Source organism: Etheostoma spectabile, chromosome 1 (genome assembly GCF_008692095.1).
Source record: "Etheostoma spectabile isolate EspeVRDwgs_2016 chromosome 1, UIUC_Espe_1.0, whole genome shotgun sequence".
Taxonomy (NCBI): domain Eukaryota; kingdom Metazoa; phylum Chordata; class Actinopteri; order Perciformes; family Percidae; genus Etheostoma; species Etheostoma spectabile.
The window spans coordinates 3,504,651-3,523,696 of record NC_045733.1 but is presented as its reverse complement, the minus strand read 5'-3'; the positions used below and the strand labels follow the sequence as shown (position 1 = coordinate 3,523,696).

At 38.4% G+C, this 19,046-nt stretch overlaps 1 protein-coding gene across 1 annotated transcript in view; it reads right to left on the bottom strand.

The window, feature by feature from the left end:
• Nucleotides 1–10,007: 10,007 nt before the first annotated feature.
• Nucleotides 10,008–19,046, bottom strand: part of LOC116703903 (CUB and sushi domain-containing protein 1) — a 199,153-nt gene continuing 190,114 nt past the window's right edge. Inside the window, exons 69-70 of the mRNA XM_032539380.1 lie at nucleotides 18,125–18,187; nucleotides 10,008–15,464 (exon numbers count right to left, since the gene is read on the bottom strand). Of these exons, the coding sequence (XP_032395271.1) occupies nucleotides 15,305–15,464; nucleotides 18,125–18,187 (223 nt within the window). The 3' untranslated portion in view covers nucleotides 10,008–15,304. The remainder of the gene's footprint in view (nucleotides 15,465–18,124; nucleotides 18,188–19,046) is intronic.

The following is a 19,046-nucleotide window of genomic DNA, read 5'->3' as shown; positions in this document are numbered from 1 at the left end:
ACCTAAGAGCTGTTGTGTTTACATTTGTTTATTCACTGAACAAATTTTCTTTTTTTGAAAATGACTTATATGCATTCTGACCAGAAAAAATAAATAAACTTTATATACTGCTCAATGTTTTCCCTAAAAAGCTGTTGATTATCTTTCTGTATTTCACATGGAACAATAATCCTCAGTGTGTCCCCAAAGTTGGAATGAAACCTTCCAGTTCAGAAAATCATTTTTACTGTCCACTATTTTCAGTTTGACGCCAAGCTTGACACCTCTTGCAAAACTGAATCCAACTCAGTGAACTATATCAGATGATAATCCCTCCCTTGGCTCAGGAGTGTAAGTGGCAAAAACGTATTGACTGCTGTCAAACAGTGCAGAAAGGAATAACATAAGAACCACTTGACAATGTGCCTTCAGTACTCAACACTGTAGGACAGAAGCAGGATAGATGGCCTTGCTAAATCCTTTTATTCATTTTCTATACCAGGAGTCTATCCCTGCATACACTGGACCAAATGCATGCAAACAACATAAAAGGCTACCAGTCCATGACAAGATCAACACAGATACAGTAGCTACTCAACGACTCACACTAATGGTAATGTAAAGCTTGCTGTCTCACACCAACCTAAACAGCTTGTTTTTAAGAGAGAATAAACAGAGGTGTACAAGGATGAAAACAACATGCAAAGGCGGTGGAACTAACCACTGTGCCATTGAATTGTGAAAAACATTCTCGGTTTGATGTACATGTGGACAGCCATCCCAAAGCCATTCTAGCAGTGGTCTTAAGTCCGTTTGTGGCGCACTGATGAAGGGGACCAGCTTTCAAATGAATGCAATGGGTTCATGTTTTTGACCATGATACAGAATCTCTACCAGTTCCAGGGTTGCTTTGAGCTGGGTAAGCTATAAGATAAGACTGAGTCTTTCAGACAGTCCACACCAGGATCTAAAATATGAGATAAATGAACCTTTTGGTCTATTTGCCAATGGCTGGTAAACTCCAAAAAATTACTGGCCACATTTTTTTTAAATTGACATAAAACTGCATAAGACAAACACAAACACACAAAAAATGAGCAGGTCCTATTTGTCAAGTACCTGCAGCAAACACTGCAGCTCATTGTATCGTTGTTGCTGTCATAAAAAAAGCCAATCTCTTCTCACCCCTTATCTATGAAGCACCACTTCTTGGTAAATTCACTTTTAACCATACTTCCACCACGTTCTTAGTTTTTCTTTTGCGATGTGCCCCCACATACTTGCAGACTCTCTTTTGAGGCCAGCATGAAATTCACCTCTGTGGTATGTGGCTTGATTGCTAGTACCACTGCTACTCGTAATTGAGCCGGGTAGCTAGCTAGATAAAGTAAGCGGAAATGTTACTATGGTGGACAGCAAGGGTCAATTAAAGAAGTGTGATACAAGTATTGACGGTCATTCGCTGCATGCGCACCAGTGTAGTGATGAGAGTGTAGTGAAGAAGACCTATTTCAGCCAACTCTATTCGCTTTTGGCGAGTGTTCATTTTGGACACATAATTTTTAGTCTTGGCAACCAAAAGGGAGCAAACACTGAAGACTGAATATACACAGAAACAACACAATGGGCGAGAGGTAGGCTAATATCCCAATTGTGTCACCAGGCAACCTCCGAAATGCTGCAAGGACATGAATTCTCAGACCAAAACAGAAACTAACCTTGCCATTTCAGTTGTTTTTTCAAGTGATTTATTATATATACAGTACATATACAGTATAACATTCATATCATATAACAGACTATGTATGACTATGTCCGCTCAGTTGTCATGCCCAAATAATCAAAGACATAATTTGTGTCCCCACTTTTATTTAATAGATTGTCATTTGACAATAAAGTTTCACAACAAATAATGATAGATACTTGTTTCTCATATTCCCAAAGTACTAAGGGAGGCACATGAGAGCAGGCTGGGGGCTCAAGCTGCCAGCATCGTACAAATGGTTGTTAGATACAGGACTGAAAACTTCATCATTTCTTAAAAAAGGAGCTAAAATCAAAGAGTGGGGAGAAAAAAAGAGAATAGACTCTATAGGAGATAAGACTTTAGTTTTAAAGGCCATTCTTTGGTGAAAATGTAATTCCAGGGATAGAGGTGTTTGATAAAGCTGCGACAACAAAGCTGCTGGGGCGGCAAGGGGAAAGGACATACACTTATAAATCTCTGTATGTCTCTGTCTCTTCAGATTCTATTATGGTGGACTGCAACACTATCACAAAACCCATGATCTGACACACATGTGTGTGTGTGTGTGTGTGTGTGTAGGTCATTATAACCTCTGCAGACTTCTAGGTGTAACACCTGACACCCACATAGTGCATACATGCACACCCCCTCCCCCCCCGGAAGGTAGAGAAATTGATTTTACACAGAAAGCTCCAATCGAAAGTTACTTATTAAACCTGCCAAGTGCTAAAGCCCTGCCCTCCTGGCTTATGTGTTTGTGTTTGTAGCTTGGTTGCCCTAGATGTCACTTTTTTCCTTTGTTTTCATACAAACCTATTTACCTTTTTTCATCTGCATATTGACATGTCTTTTACAGAGAGATGATGAACATGGTAAACGTAATACAAGCTCATTATGTGAGTCATTGTGAGCATGTTAGCAAGCTGACATTTGTTTCAGTTTAAGCCCCGCATTGCCAGTACGTAGACTGTTACCCTTTGGGTACCTTTTTTTTTTTTTCCACAATTTGTGCAGCCAGGGTTGTGGCCATTCTGGGAGTATTATTTAACAGGAAACAATCATATTTTTGAGAATTTCTCCAACGTAGGTGTGACATAGATTTTGAAAAGAAACAGTTGGAGCTGTTCAGAATTTTGCAAAGTTTGCCATGATTAAACCAAGCCTTATAGTGACAACTAGGTATACTGTAGTGCAAAGAGAAGTACTTCCACTCTTGGTTATGGGTAACCAAAGTTACAGATCGTAAAGAAATATGGTTCTGCCGGTATAGAATGCCTATCCTATTGGTCAACAGAGTTTGGGTTTCCACAAAATGTTTTATTGAGTACTGCTTTTATTCGTTTTTAACTGTTTTAAACTGCTCTTTAATGTTTAATTTCTTATACAGCACTGTAAAAAAAAAATTGTAAGGTTTTTATGTAAAGCACTTTGAATTGCCCTGTTGTTGAAATGTGCTATACAAATAAAGCTTCCTTGCCTTGCCTTTTCACTTTACCTTTGTTTTATTGTCAAGCCAATTGGTAATTGGTAGCATTGGTTGGTAGCATTGGCATTTTATCCCTGGGACAAAGCTGTGTGTGTGTATTTCAGAAGTGTTGTCCTAACTTGCTGTCATGTTGAATATCCACCATCATACACCGCTCTTGTTCAGACATCCAGAAAGAGAGAAAAAGAGAGCAGAGATAAGAAAAAACACGGACGGAAAAAGCAGGAAGACAGAGGAGACTCAGGAGGCATTTGCCTGACAGAAATCTTGAATTTCCATTCCTTTTTGCAGACACACAAACACGCATACACATAAAGAATGATGGAGAGAGGGGAAATTATTCACTCATGCTGCCAACCATGGATGATGCCAAAATGATAATCATCCCCGAATCCCTGCAATGATGCCCAAATCCATTGCCATTTTCCATTTTAGGCAATTGGCCAATACAATAAGTACATAATAGCATTTCAGTGTTTCCCCAAGATATGTTTTTTGGCAGGCCGAAAAGGCCCCTGAAACAGCATTTAGATGTGATACTAAAACTCTCTATTGAAACCAATAATAATGAAATTCTGTGACAGCAAACCACGTGGTGATAAAGTTCTCCTGTAAAATCAACAACTGTCTGCCAAAGATTAAACCCTGAGTGGTGAGGGCCCTAATCTGTGATGTTATCAAGAGGCAGATGCTGACGCTCCTCCTTGATAATGAGTTACAGCCTGGCTCACTTTTGTTTACAGTTTTTCACAGTCACTTAAAGCCTTCCCAAGACTACATGATATCAGCCTGATAATGGACCGATCAGATTTACATGAGGGAATATGAGCTTCATGGCTTATCCCATGTTGTGTGACACAGTAAAAGACAACCAAAGCAGCCTATGGGACATGTGCAAAGATAAATGCATAAAGACTAGACTAATCCATCTTTTGCCCTTTTTTGAGCTGTTGAGACAGCTCTGGGCACAGGGTTGATTGTGGCACATCATGAGTTCAATGATTGATGAATCACAACACAGTGTGCTGACCAAGCTGTAAAAATTGGCAGTACTGCTTTAGTTTGTCCAGTCTGTGGAAAGATTTACCCTTCACTGTCCGGTCTTCCCCATCCATAGCCATTTAAAAATCCATGACTACATGATTGCTAATTTGTCTGTTATTTTTATTTACCAATTTAATTTATTGTTTGAGTGTTTCTTTTAAGTGTTTCAATGTATTTATGTTGTTTCTAAATGAGTCACAAACACATCTACTTAACACCGTAAAGCAGTTAGTGTAAATTAGAGATAAAAACTCTTCCAAAACACTGCAAAAGATTGTTAGCTGCTATGTGGAAGCAATGATGGAAATGACGTTGACACATATTGGGCCCACGCTCCCACAAAACTGATCACTCTTCCCAACTCTTTTCATTGTTCGGCTCTGTCCTTTCTATCCAAATTCTGCTAAACACGATTTTGTTTGTCTTATCTGGTGGTTACCAAGATTGCATAGTCTGTATTACGATGATAACTGAGCGGCGTCCAGTGTAATTAAAGGAGATTGGCAATTTAACAACGGAGGGAAAAAAGCATTGCATACTATCACAGCACAAAACACACAAGAATAACAGATTCAGTTAAAACTAAGTGTCCACAGCTCTAGGTGGAACACTCACACACACACACAGACAGACACACACACACAGCCCTCCCACTTGCTTCGTAACTGATAACAGTGTTTATTTTATTTTGTCATAAGTGTGGAGCAGCATTGTGGAAATAAATGCACACTATCCTCCACAGTGAAAACCAGGCAGATAACAGACTTAATCAATTAGTTACCAAAAACGTGTTACGGTTTATAAATCCAGACTTTTAGCATCATGTCTCACTGTTTTCACATATTTAAAAAAAAAAAATACAAAATCTATTTGATAGGGACATGTAAGTTCACTATGAGTGCATCTTAACTGACGCTGTACTATGTCTATATAGTATTTATTGAAATCAATCAATCAACTGGTGTAGTAATCAGAAACACCTTAGACTTGAAGATGAATACCTGAAAATTATTTTATAAAGCATTAAAGTACTGACAATTTACATTAGTATGCATATTAAGTAGTTACAGTCACTGAGTTAATGTTTTGCACATTGTCTATGTGTGGGTGTTTTTGCCTGTGGTTTTACTGTCCACAATGTTTTTTAGTTTTTTATTTGTTTGTCTTACTGTAAGAACACAAAAAACCAAAATGGAGAGGAAGTGAGAGAAAGCTAATATGAAGATTGTAAGTAGGAAAAAAACAACCAAAGTGTACAGAGCTGAGGGGACAATGACAACAGAGAGGAAAAATTAAATAGCTTTAGGAATTATTTCAGCCAGGTCATCATGACAGAGTGAGAGTCTTGCTTTTTTAAGTGCCACTCTTTTCTTATTTCTTCAGTTTAATACTTACTATACAATGTTAAATAATAATTATATAAAACGAATTAAATAAACAAATAGTAGGCTTCAAATAGACCCTGTAATCGGCCTCGGCCAAAACTGCTTCCAGAGTTCGGGCCCAAAAATCCTAATCTGAGCAATCTTGGTAACAACTGCTGCTGTTACAATATGACCAAAATTATGATTATGATAAAAACAACATGGTGCTTTATTTATGACACAGTTTAATGTCTCTTCTGTTTAAGTAATTTCTTTCTCTCTAAAAATGGTGTAGGTATGATTGCCAAGCTGTCTTAGAGATAGCGATCTAAAACACTACTAGAAATGTGGTTAAAGGTCCCACGGCGTGAACATTTCACTTTATGAGTTTTTTTTAACATTAATATGCATTCCTCTAGCCTGTCTGTGGTCCCCCAATGTCTAGAAATTGCAATAGATGTAAACCGAGCCCTTGGTATCCTGCTCTGCCTATGAAAAAATGAAAGCTCAGATGGGCCGATCTGGTTGCCTCCCCTTTCTCTGCTTTGCCCGCCCAGAGAATTTGGCCCACCCAAGACAGAGAGACATCATGGCTATGGAGACATTTGTGACTATGATGTGCATTTAGGGATCTAAATACCATGTCTCTAGTCAACCAACATGTGTCAGTGTTACCTGGAACACTTGTTCTAAAGGTGACAAAGACAAACAAAAAGTTTCTATTTAAAGAGCATTGTATGCTATCAGTAACTGGATGACTGAGTGTGGATTATTCTGTACACACAAAGCAGAGGCAAACATGGTTCTTCAGCACACACTTAGCCTTGGCTTAACCCTTATCAATGTTAGGATTAAGGTGAGGGTTTCCTTTGAATTTAAAATCAAGCAACTCGTCCATGCCGTACAGTGACTATGTTTAATGAGCCTGTATTTCAGTATGTCAGTCCATCCATTCAGGCTTTAGCCTAACCCAGGATGCATTTAGTGAGAGGCAGGGTACATTGTGGGCAGTCTTTCAGAGGGCTAATAAACCTAGACAAACAATGACATAAACTCACCTGACAAGTATATCTTTAGACTGTGCAGGGAAACTGGAGCACCTGGAGGAAACTCAAGAAAACATGCACCCAGAGAGGCTTCAGCAATGCAGGTCAGAGTCAAACCCAGGACTAAAGGTTGACCATGCTGACTCTGTGTTTGTAATTGGACATACTCAAGCAAACAAAAGCGTACCAAAAACCTGTTCATAAATCCGGATAGCAGTTTACAAAAACATTGGTACAAACGAGAAAGTATTGTATCAAAAACTTTATTTTCAAATAATGTTTTCAAAATAGCTGATAAATAAACTGTGAGTCTCTTTAACAGCAGGATGTGAGGCTGAAGTCACATACAGTATGCAATCACATACAGTATCTGTTTAACCATTTATAACACGCCATTTTGTTTCTCTCTCATAATCTCACAGGAGGACAGGAAAATTACATTTTCAGTCCTTAAATTTAAAACTGACAGTACGCCATTCTTGGTTTACCAGTCAAGATAGGAGTTTTCAAAACTGTTGCTGATTTGCTAATGCTGTTAGAGCCTAAATTTACCACAATTTAATTTCCCACTCTCAACCCATAATGTCTAAGCAAGGAGAACCAGATTCCTTCTTGCTTGGACAGCTAGTGTATGAGGTCAGTTTTGGGCCATGAAGAGTTCAAGTCATTCAAAATCTTTTGTGGAAGTCTTCCCTCTCGCAGATAGAGCTATTAGGATCAGCCACACAGGGCTGCTGTTACACAAGAACACTGCCTTTTTTAAAGGAAGCGTCCACCCATCCATGAATAGTGTTTATGACATTATGACAAACTCAAGTGTTCATGTCCATCTAAAATTAATGAAAAATGTGGGTAAACAACATATTTTAATCCAAGAAATCACCAATGCAACTCGTATGGCACAGCTGCCACATTAAAAGCCACATTATATACCATATTTTTGCAATGGATGGTGACCTAAAAATGTCAGTGTTCAGAATAAACATATACTCTGCTGCCCCAAGCATTGGAGGAGTTGAGGCTGACACATCATTTTATAAGACTGAAGTTTTTTAAGATTGTGAATATAGAACGTTTAAGGTGTGACCCAGAGATAAGTGTCTCTCCAGCACGAAGAAAATTAACTCTGGGTCCCACAAGGTTTTTCTGTTCCTGTGTAAAAGCAGCCATAATGGACAAAAGAGATCATATGACAATTTGATATTTGATACTCAGTTTGAACCATACATTTTTACATGGTGTGTAACAGTAAAAACATTGACTTTAATGAACAAGATTTTGTTGTACCCATTACTCATAAAAAGTACAGCATATTTAATAATTTCTTTTTTTTACAAATTCTTCATAAAAAATAGATTTCTGTACAAAAACTCTTTTTTCTTTTGCACCTACTTAAAGTTCAGCAGCACATGATGACATGATGATGGTGAGAGGCAACTGCAATGATAATGATGGTGATTATGATGCTTAAAACGATGACATTAATGATGATGGCAACTTCCTGGTGATGACTTGCCATTTTTCAACATATTTTCTGTGCTATTTGGGACAACAAAAATGAAACTATTTTTCAGTACACACTTAAAAGCAACACACTTACTAACTGTGTGTCAATATGTGTTGCTGAGAACGCATCCCGTCACCATAACGTGTGAATGTAACACAAATATGTGTGGTGTCCCAATCTACAAGCTGCCATGTGCCGAAATGAGGATTATTCATCCTTTACTGACGAGTGAAGTAATGCTGCAGGCAACTCACGTTCAATTCAGACACACCAGGTTGGAGATTTTCTTCAAAACTGTAATGCTGACCGTATGGCATGAGAAGTTTGTCCCATCCAAACTAATGAGAAGGTGAAAAAGGCCTCTCAAGGGCAATACTGAATATTTTTATTTGATTACACTACAAACTGAATTTGAAAGAAACATGCTCCCACATGCACGTGCACACGCACATGCACGCGCACACGCACACGCACATGCACACACAAACACACACAGGTCTGATTTTGATCTGGCAATAAAACTCCAGCACAGATCAAAATCCATCTACTAATCCAAATGGCTGCTGAGCCACATATGAACAAGTACAGTATGACACAGTTGCTCAAGCTGGACTGCGACCGGATTTTCCTTCCGTATTAATACAGGACAGTTCAGCAACATCATTCTCGGTTCTCCCTCGGTCAATTTGTACCCATTTTTCAATGTCTCTCAGACCCCATCTTGATGTAATTGAGATACATCTTATATATGTATTGAATATTTTCTGTACAATAACAACTGGTGGAAAAACCTTCATCTCTACCATATGACACTGTGTGGAAATGTGTGACAAGTTTATCTGGTTTCGACATGGAACCTGGGTCCCTTTGTTTCAATGAGGACTGCTGACAATACCACTTTATAGAAAGTAAGGGACAAGCTTGTGAATCCAAACTGTGAAAAGTCACAGCTGAAAAAAACAGAAACAAACTTTTAAAATGTTGTGGGTAGTTGCTGTTGTTTTGTAGCCAGCTGTCGCTCTTTTACAAGGTGAAGACTGTTGGCAATGCCAAATGAAAGATAAATGTGGAAAATTCTTCACAAATTGGTAAGAAAGTCTTGAGTGATATCCAAATTTTGAGGCATTTCAGATAAGGTATGTGGCATGTTAAGAAGGATACTGATCTATAAACAGATGAAGTCACTGTATTATACTTTATAAATTGGGTAGCTCAAATCAAGCAATCTGATTGGTTCACAGCCATGATATAATGATCATATACACCAATTATGACATCTAATTCCATTGCAAAATAAGTATCACTCTGCGTCTATGAAATCACAAGAGACTAAAACTGTCACAGACTGAGGTTGTTTGACTGCACACTGGCATGACACAGAGCTGGTTTAAAATCTGTAAAATATCTCCTTAGGTGTACACTATATTTAGAATATTTTCACAGCTTTACCTTTTCACTAGACTTGAGCGTGAACGTGAACATACCATAGCCTTGTCTTGTTACTTCAGTATCAGCCTTACAGTATGTGCAGCCTTCCCACTGTCTTTTCTACATTTTCTTACAGCAATAAAAAGAACAGCTACCAAACTAGATTATCACACAAGAAAGGATTCTTTCTTATAAAATTTGATTCTATTCAGACATAAAATAAGTCGCAACACACTTTTGGCTCGAATGAAAAAACAAAACATCTTACAACTTAATCAGAGCCACATCATATCTTCTTTTTCTGCTTTTTATAGGTGACAGGAAACACAAGTAGAACACACAGAGGAGTGCCTTTCTTCCCATTTCAATCATTCACATCCCTTTAAAGGTCCAATATGCAATATATTTAGTGTAATAAATCTAAAAATGACCCCAATGCATCATCAGATATTAAGGAAGATGCCAAGTTAAAATACTATCTTTTCTGACGCCAATGCTAATGCCAGTATTTTCTCCTTTTGTGATTTCCGTTCGTTCTGTGACGAAATTTCTGTTTGGGTTTTGGCCTGTGTGTTGTTACTGCCCAGTTTGACAGCCAGGCCAGGTTGCCAGATATACCTATAAAAACGAGTATGAAAATGAATGAGAATGATGAGTTGGCTTATTTCCTCCTGAACAGGTAAGCATTAGCTTCAGGTTAATTTAAACCGGCTACTAGGGACTGGCGTTTTGTATGATTTTAACATTTGTGTACTCATACTCGCAAAAACAATTGAGACACAGCCAGTAAAGTATTCCCGACTGGTCATGGCTAACGCCGCCATGCTAACCCTGCTAATTGCTAACGTTACCGGAGGAAAAGGCAAGCGGGCCATGGCTCTCGCCGACAGCGGTGAGTCATTTTAAGCCAAAAGAGTGAGCCGTAAACTGGGAAGACAGGACGGTGAGTCAGCAGCGCGTTTAGCAATTGTTGCCGTAATTCTAAGCCAATAAAGTGTGTATTTCAGTCTGGTGGAAAAGGACAGCGAGGTTGTGGAATTTTTAGCGGTTCCTACTGTAGTTCTAAGCCAAGGAAGTGTTTCTGTTATTTGGGAACATAGCTCCGCGTCAGCACAAGCTTTTATGACTGTCATATTGCCCGCATCTAACGTTAGCTACTCCGCTGTGCTGTGAAGTAATGTATCTGAGACAAGCATCTAGCAAATTGTTGTGGCTGCTGCGAACTTCGAGTCTGGGGAGGAAGGGGCGGTGGAGACGACTCTCCAGTATTTTGAATTTGTACTGCAGTAACTATTTTAACCACTCGCTGTCAGTATTGCACCTTTAATTTTAATTAAATAGTCATGCAAATTAATTATCTAATTATCAACTCAACATTTGTCTCCTTTTTGAGTAAAAAACAGACATGATGGAGATCCCTGTCAAAGACTTATTTTTTTGAAACAGATCCTTTAATATATTGAAAAAAAAGGCCTGGGTTCACTTTAACTTTGGTTGCACCTCCACCATGTCTCAGCATATCTTTAGTCTAAATTGAAGTCAGCATGTATATATTAGAATCAAGGAGAATATTACAGAAATATTGTAATAACTTAAGATTTCTGCTATAAGCTTGAGACTGTATGGTATGTGTGCCACTTTTGCATTTCCCCACACACTAAACAATCTGAAATCTAACCCTTGTACTGCCATTCTGATCTTTCATGCTAGGATAAACTGGGACAACAGTGAGTCTAGATTTTCTTGTTTGGGCACACTAGGGGATCAGATCTGTGTCATTAATTGTTAAAAATTAGACCTTTTATTACACCTTTGGAAACCTTGCAGCCTCTAATTTTCAGGCTCGATTATGCTCTCTTGGCGCCATAGGAAATCTCCACTGAATTAATTTAATCAATTAAAATAGAAGCATGGGGTTCACTCCAGCAATAAAAAGAGAGGAGGCTCACTATCTTGTAAGCAGACTGTCTACTGTTGTTTACAGATGTCTTGTTCATTTCTGTGAGAAGACTTTGAATGTGTCTTTCTGTCTTGTTGCCTTCTTAAACTAGAATTATAGTGCGTACACAATCCTCATATCTGCCATATGTCTTTCTGGCTGTCTGACCATGACCATGAGCCTGAGACTGTGGATGATAGGCTAACAATAGATATTATAATACCAGCAATATACCGTAGTCATGCTTCCAAACACAATCACCAATTGTTTCAGGACATTTCATTTGCAACATCCAGGTCTGGAGTAGATCCATTTTCAATTAAATGAGCTGACAATTTAAAATAGATGATTGTGACAACCTTCTCATGACCAAATGTTTTTCTTTTCAGTATTTGAGGTAACTGATTTCAGTGAATTGAGTTTTCGCCTGAAATATAACGCTGTACTAGACCTTGTGTTTCATTGTATGAGTTGTACGTTTTCATCGTCTGACATGTCATACATTTTACTCACTATTTGTTATCAATAGTGTGAATAATGTATTTGTTATTTATTGTTTGTGGGTAAGACAGTATGACAAATTAAGGTTGAACGAATAAAAATGAATGAAATGAACATGTATGTCATGCAGGTTAAAGCAAATGCCTTAAGTGTAATGCCAGAATGGTGTGCACGGAAAGTGAAACAAACAAGAAACAGGCCTGAAGACACTGTAAGACACACACTCAAAGCAGTAACATCTGTGATTTCAACCAACTGCAGCATCTTTCGAAAAATAAAATTATTTTGAGAGAACACTGCGAGAAATAACAAGCTTGGCAAGTGATTTGAAACTAATGCATTTTTTGAATCCTGTAGACTCATGATATTTTGACTTAAAATGTCCAGAAATGCTGAGTGCTAAGTCGCACTTGCTAAGCTTATGTATTTGTTGCAATGAGGTTCCAGCATTAATAAGCAGGATGTAACTTACACTCTCTGCACACGAGGTATTTCTCAAACAAGGGGCTCTGGGCACAACTGTCGACAACAATAATTGTGCATGTTGTCTACATACTCTATCTCTTTGTCCTCTGCCTTACATGACCAATTCTCGAACAGATCACAAATATGCTGTGAGCTCTTTAAATAGGTGTGTTGAAATAAGCTCATGTGCATCAGATATGTTAAATGTGTTGAAAGATGATGCATGATAATGTGAGTAGTTGGGGACACTTGCAACACATCTTTTTAAAGAGAGTTAGAGAAACAGTCACATGTTGTTTCTGATAGCTCACACTGTTTGTTAACTATTATTACTATTAGTATTAGTACTATGTAGCATACCTTAAGAGTACTGTACAGTATCTCAGAAAAAGATGGAGTATAATGCCTGCAAATAAAACTAGCAGCATCGTGCTGTATTGCTGTGGTTGTGACCCTTTCTGTATATTTCTGCCACAAATTACAGCAGTAACAGTATTCAGTATGAGCTCTCAGAAACACCCACTGTTCTACAAATGGCGAATAAATTGTCATTAAGTGACACTAGAAGCTCAGAGGTCAATGGGTAATTCGGATTGACTAGCATGTTGGCATGGCAACAAAATAAACAACGGTATAGCATGTGGTCACACCTTCTGCGAACAGGGAGTGTGAAATATAAATGTGTATTTACAAACACGCTGAAACCCTGTATTTTGTCATTTTGCCATCTTTTTAAAGATAAAAGTTTTTGAATAAAATCATCTCTTTTGAATCACTTATTTTTCAAATCCATTTCAGACCCAAAAATTATTCATTTTTTCATAACCCAGTCAGAAAAAACACACTAGTGCAAAATTTGTGCGGTTTAGGAGTTTATATAAAGTTTATATTTTGGGGTCCCCAGCAACAGTGGTTTGGGAAGTCCCATGGGGCCACTGGGTATTTGAACATAGAGTCTGTTCATCAATATCTTCACTGAAGAAAAATGCCAGAAGAGACAAACAGAGACAACTATTTGCCTCTGTTTCCATAGCGGCCTGTTTTCCAGCATGACTGACAGAGGTGTCTATCTGTCCGTTTGTCCGTGTCCATCTGTCTTATTTCTGCCAGTCAACCAATCTGTCTGTTAATTTGTTAACCTATGTCTGATTTTGTGGCTGGAGGGTATGCTGTAGAAAACAAATCAGTCTTCACTTGACTGATAATCCCGACCGGAGTTACGAGAAGACAAATCATTTCCTGGATTTGGCCACAGCTGATTGCAGCAGTTGACGATCTTGACAGCTTACTGCCTCCAGGCTTCCACTTCTTCAGCCACCAAGCACATAATCCTGGCTAGTCCAAGAACAAGAATTAGTTGTCTGACTCTTTGATTGTGTTAGACAGGCCTCTGGAAACCAGTCCATTGTGTACACCAGCCCGGCAACTCAAAAGTCTTGTTTTCTGCTTCAGCACAGTCTATCTAGTGCTAGTGTGTGGAATATTGTATATAGGACTGATTTAGATGTATAGTACCTTTCTAGAATATTTGAAAATGTCCAAAACTCATCTAGAACTAGTTCACAGGTTCTCGTATTAAAATCTGGTATGTTTTAGCCTAAATTAGTTGCCAAATAATGTAGGTAGACATTGTCATAATAGGCAATACATTAAGTGGCAGAAGGTAAAGACAATCACAGGAATGACTGACACCTTAACTTACCTAACTCTGTGATTGTCCTGATATATTAAACCTAGCCCATTCAGTTCTCCAAGGAGGCTAAAACAAACCTTTTAAACATATCTGCAGCTGTTAGCTGACCTTGGCTTGTCAACCTCTCCTAGTACTAATCTAATAGTATCCAGTACTGGATGAGAATATCATTTTCTTTAAAGGAATTGGTCTGGTTGAACTTGTCACTGTATTGACTGCATTTGGTTGTCAACTTTACAGCAGTCTGTACTATTGATATCAGCTTCCACCAAAACAGACTCTGTAAACTGTAAATACTGTAGGTCAGAGAGTCCAGTCCTGTCAAGTCCAGAGTTAAGTCCAGTGGGAGGTTATTGGTCCAGCACCAATGATGAATTTTGTGTTCCCATATAGGAACCATCCAATCACTGTTCAATGTGTGGAGGGGGCTAAAGGGTGGAATAGTGTATGTGCTTCCCCCTGAGGGTATAACCTTGCAATGGTCACACCCATGTGTGGCCTGCATCAGGGGAGTTAGTAAATTAAGAGTTAGCCTATTACCACTGTGCAAACTTGGCATGGAGTGTGGGGTTAGGTTGGGTTAACCGCCATTCAGGTTGCACGGAGAGTATTCGAGGGCCATGTTACTCTGGCCCTTTCCATAAGGAGGTTTTGTCAACTTACACAGGACGAGCACTGTTGCATGAGGTTGTTGCTTTTGAAGGAAGTTCAATTAGTCATACATACCATATTTTTTGTGTTTTTCATTGGTGTCTGAAGAGCAACAGTGCTTAAGAAGAATTCTGGTCCCAGAATTGATCTCCTAAATAACACATTTGAAGACGCCATTGCCTTCTCCCTTGTGTACTGGTTCAAACTTATTTTGTTCTTTTGGACTGTAGGGAGAAGTGGATGATACAGTTGTTCAGGTAGGAGGTGAAGCAGAGCTGCATAACTCTGCAGAATATGCTGACAGAGGACCAGCATGCTACAACACAGACTGCTGACGGTGACAAGTCCAAATCATTAGTTTTCTTGTTTCTTCTCTGTTTGGTTAAGCCACACTGCGGACTGCAACAGGGAGGTTGGACTAAACCACTGTGTAGGTAGTGGCACGTTTGTAAGACTATACCACAGTGCAGACTGTATTGAGTGTGGTATCGAATCGAACTGCCTTAGCCTCTGTGGGTTTCATGTTGGTGTCATACATTGGGTTTTCAAATGATGCCTGACCATTGGAGCTCTCATGGCCAACATAGCCATTGAACTGGACCTTGGGACGCGTCCTGCAAAACAAAATGAGAAGAAAATAATGGTGTTCATGGCAGGTATTTGGTTTCACAAGGATATCTCTGCAAAGTTGTATTGCCATGTTTGGAAAAAGAAAGAAAACAGTAAAACAAAATGGGTGCAGTTCTCTGAAACAAAAAATGAAAAATTAAAACTAATATTTAAAGACAGCGAGATTAAGTTGCTCAAATTTGCTGATGTACTTCTTTCATTATACAGTATGTATTAGCTCTCACCAACTCTCCCATAGAAAATCACAGGCAGGCATTTCCAATAAAACAATCTCAAACTTGTCTAGTGTATGTTAATTGCACAACACAAAACGGCACTGAGCCCCAGTAAATCAGTGACTGTGATGGTGAAAAATGTTTACCATCTAGCATCTAAAACTCAAGATATTTTTCTCTGAAGTTAAAGGACCAACAAAAAATGCCAGGAATTATTAGATTACATTTTTGAGATTAGCCAGAAACATAACTGGAACGGGATGCTTTTATTGCTCACTGGTTTATATATTGTAATCTGAGAATTCTTTGAACATAAAGTTTGTTTTGGAGCCTTTTTGACCCCCAACTGTTCAAAGAATTCTCAGATTACAATATATTGCTACATATTTAAGTAATTTACTTATTCACTTGTGTAAAAAGCATACACATTTCAAGATAAGACCCACTACCGTACATACACAATGCTATAATGCTTGGGGTGGGATTAGCTCAGTCCGTAGGGAGTTGGGTTGGGTTGGGAACCAGAGGGTCACCGGTTCAAGTCACCGTATGGACCAAAGTACGGCGTGCGGATTGGAAGCTGGGGCACCGTACCCCTGGCCCCCAGGGTGCTGGTCCAGCTGGCAGCCCCATCTTTCCATTTGTGCAAGAATAGGTCCTGAGCATGTGTGTGTATTTCAGGCCTGTGTGTAGTGATTACTAAAAAAAACTGAGTGTAAATTGTAATTTCCCCACTGGGGATCAATATACAGTATAAATTAAATAATAATTTGCATTGCATGTCCTATTCAACAGTAGTACTAGTCATGAAGAGAGACCTGTACATAATTAAGTGTTTTATAGATTAACAATTAACTGAATATTGAATATGACTACAACCAATTAAAAAAACAAATCTTCAAATTAAAATAGAATTAAAAGTAATCATAAAATACGCTCTGTCCTTTCACATGTCGTATTAGACATGTTGGGCAAGAGCTTTACCCTTGAGATTAAAAGGCGCAAGCAGCAGATTTCTTGTACAAATCTACAAATTGCAGGGAGAATAATGGCAGGAGTGGGAACATGAACCACAACCACTCCCTGCTTCAGTGGTTCAACTGCCAGTGTCCATCTGCTGCTCTCATGTGAGTGTGTCTGCGTGCAGCCTGCCATCCTCCTGCAAACAGTACCCAATGGTTTGTTGTATATTATTACTCAATATGCCTGAATAAGGATTTTAAGAAACGTTCTGCTGGGGTACAAACAGATATGCTGTGAAATATGACTACCCCATCATAATTTGTCTGTTTGTCGCAGACTACATTTTTGGATAATCAGGTCCTATAATCCAGTTAGATATAATCACTTACTTCCAAACCCTGTGGAACTATTAGCAGGGAGGAGTGCTGCAGCTGAAACACTGTTTGACTCTGACCTCATTAAGAGTGTGTGTGTGTGTGTGTGTGTGTGTGTGTGTGTGCGCGCACGTGAATGTGTGTGTGAACTGGTAGAAATCCAACCCTGGGGAGCCACTAAGCCTACCATACATGCTCAACCCATTACTTTACAAAACTGCACACACACCAACACACACCACAGACCTCCCTGCATGGCAGTGGTTCAAGTTGCTGCACTAATTTCTGGTTGTGGCTGTAGGTCCAATAGCTTAGTTTTATTGGTAGAATGAAAAACAGCACACATAATTGCTTGACAGTATTATAGATACTGTAAAGACATATGGGCCAATGCAGGAACAAACCACAGTGTGCACACTCTCATCTTGCTTTTAGTGTGTTATTTAAGATATCAAATTGTTATGTAAAGTGATATTTTCTGTTGGCTTGCAACTGTTGGGTTAGGGCATTATGTTGGCAAAGTTAACTTTGCTACATACCTACTGTTGATATGAGAGTAATGACAGTCAACAGTAGAAATAAAAAGCAGCAGTATACAAAATCATATATATTACTTGTTTTGATTACAACACTTTGAAGTACATTAAATACTATTTTTGGTCTTGATGTAATCATGCTGACAGAGAGATGACAATGAGATCAAAGACAAAAAAATATCTGCGTAGCTTAAATGATTGCTGTTTTGGCACAGTAGGGCAGCACTGCTTTTAAAAACTTAAGATTACAATGACTTTTAGCTGATAAGAGGAGTCTGTGTTCCATTTTCCTCTGACTTGATATTGATTGTGGTTTACAAGTTTTATTTTCATTTTTTTTTTATTTTCACAGGTATTACAAAATAGAGTTGGACAAAGTATTCATATTTTCATAGTTTATATTACATATTTTGATCAGTTGTGCAGCCTTACTAAACAGCATAAAGCAAAATTTTAAAACTAAAAACAAGAAATGACGAATTTGACAGAGGATGTGGCGGCGGGCGGAGGTCTGGTTGTTGTTTGAAACCAGGTGAATGACAGGTGCCAGTCTTACCTGCCGCCAGGCCCCCAGGTGTCTTTTGGTCTCTCATTGTCATCTGTGTCAGCAGACAATGTCCTGTATACAACCATCAGCTTTAATATACATCAACTATCATCAACAGGTGAGCAGGTTGTGTAACACAGTGAAAGGTAATGTAATGATAGTGTAAGCTATTGGTATACTGTTTTAACTGTACCGTCAATATCTACATCGCACTGTACACAGCATTTACAATCTTAGTATCACAGGATTAACAGGATTAACTATACTAACATAGCAAAACACATTACTAACTTGCTAACAAAACATGTTCGCAAAACATGTCTTTTTCCAGAATAACACTACGTGTTTCACTGCAGATCGAATACTGTAGTATACAGCTACCATAAATGATAAACCAACGGAATAATGGGAAATAATTACAATTGTTAAGTAAGATAACTTTGTAAAACTTTGAGTGATGAAGTGCAGAAGTCAGAACATCCCTTAGATGTAGAATCTCACAGAAGTCTTAAACAGAAATTGTTAATAATGACATTTTACCCTCAATATAGTTGTGTATTATCTGCCATCTTTAGGCATTGTAAGTCTTTTGTGAACTTTTTAGGAACAATAATTAATATCTAAGGTCAATGAGATTTAATCATCATAGTACGCTTGGGGTTTTAGAGCTATAATTGTGTTTGAAAAATGGTGTAAACCTGCCTATTTTTCCATAAAGAATATCTGGTCCACTCAATATATTTAAAAAGTGATTTAGCAAGCAGGGTGTATCAAACATGTATACTCTTTAGTTTGGAAGTGACTAAGAAATACACGTTTTCAAAGGAAAAATACATAATTACTCTCTTTACTACACAAGCTCTATTTTGGTGTTCAGGTTTGTTCCCAATTTAGAAAGATGCAAGTAAATTATTTGTCTGCTGGCACTTAT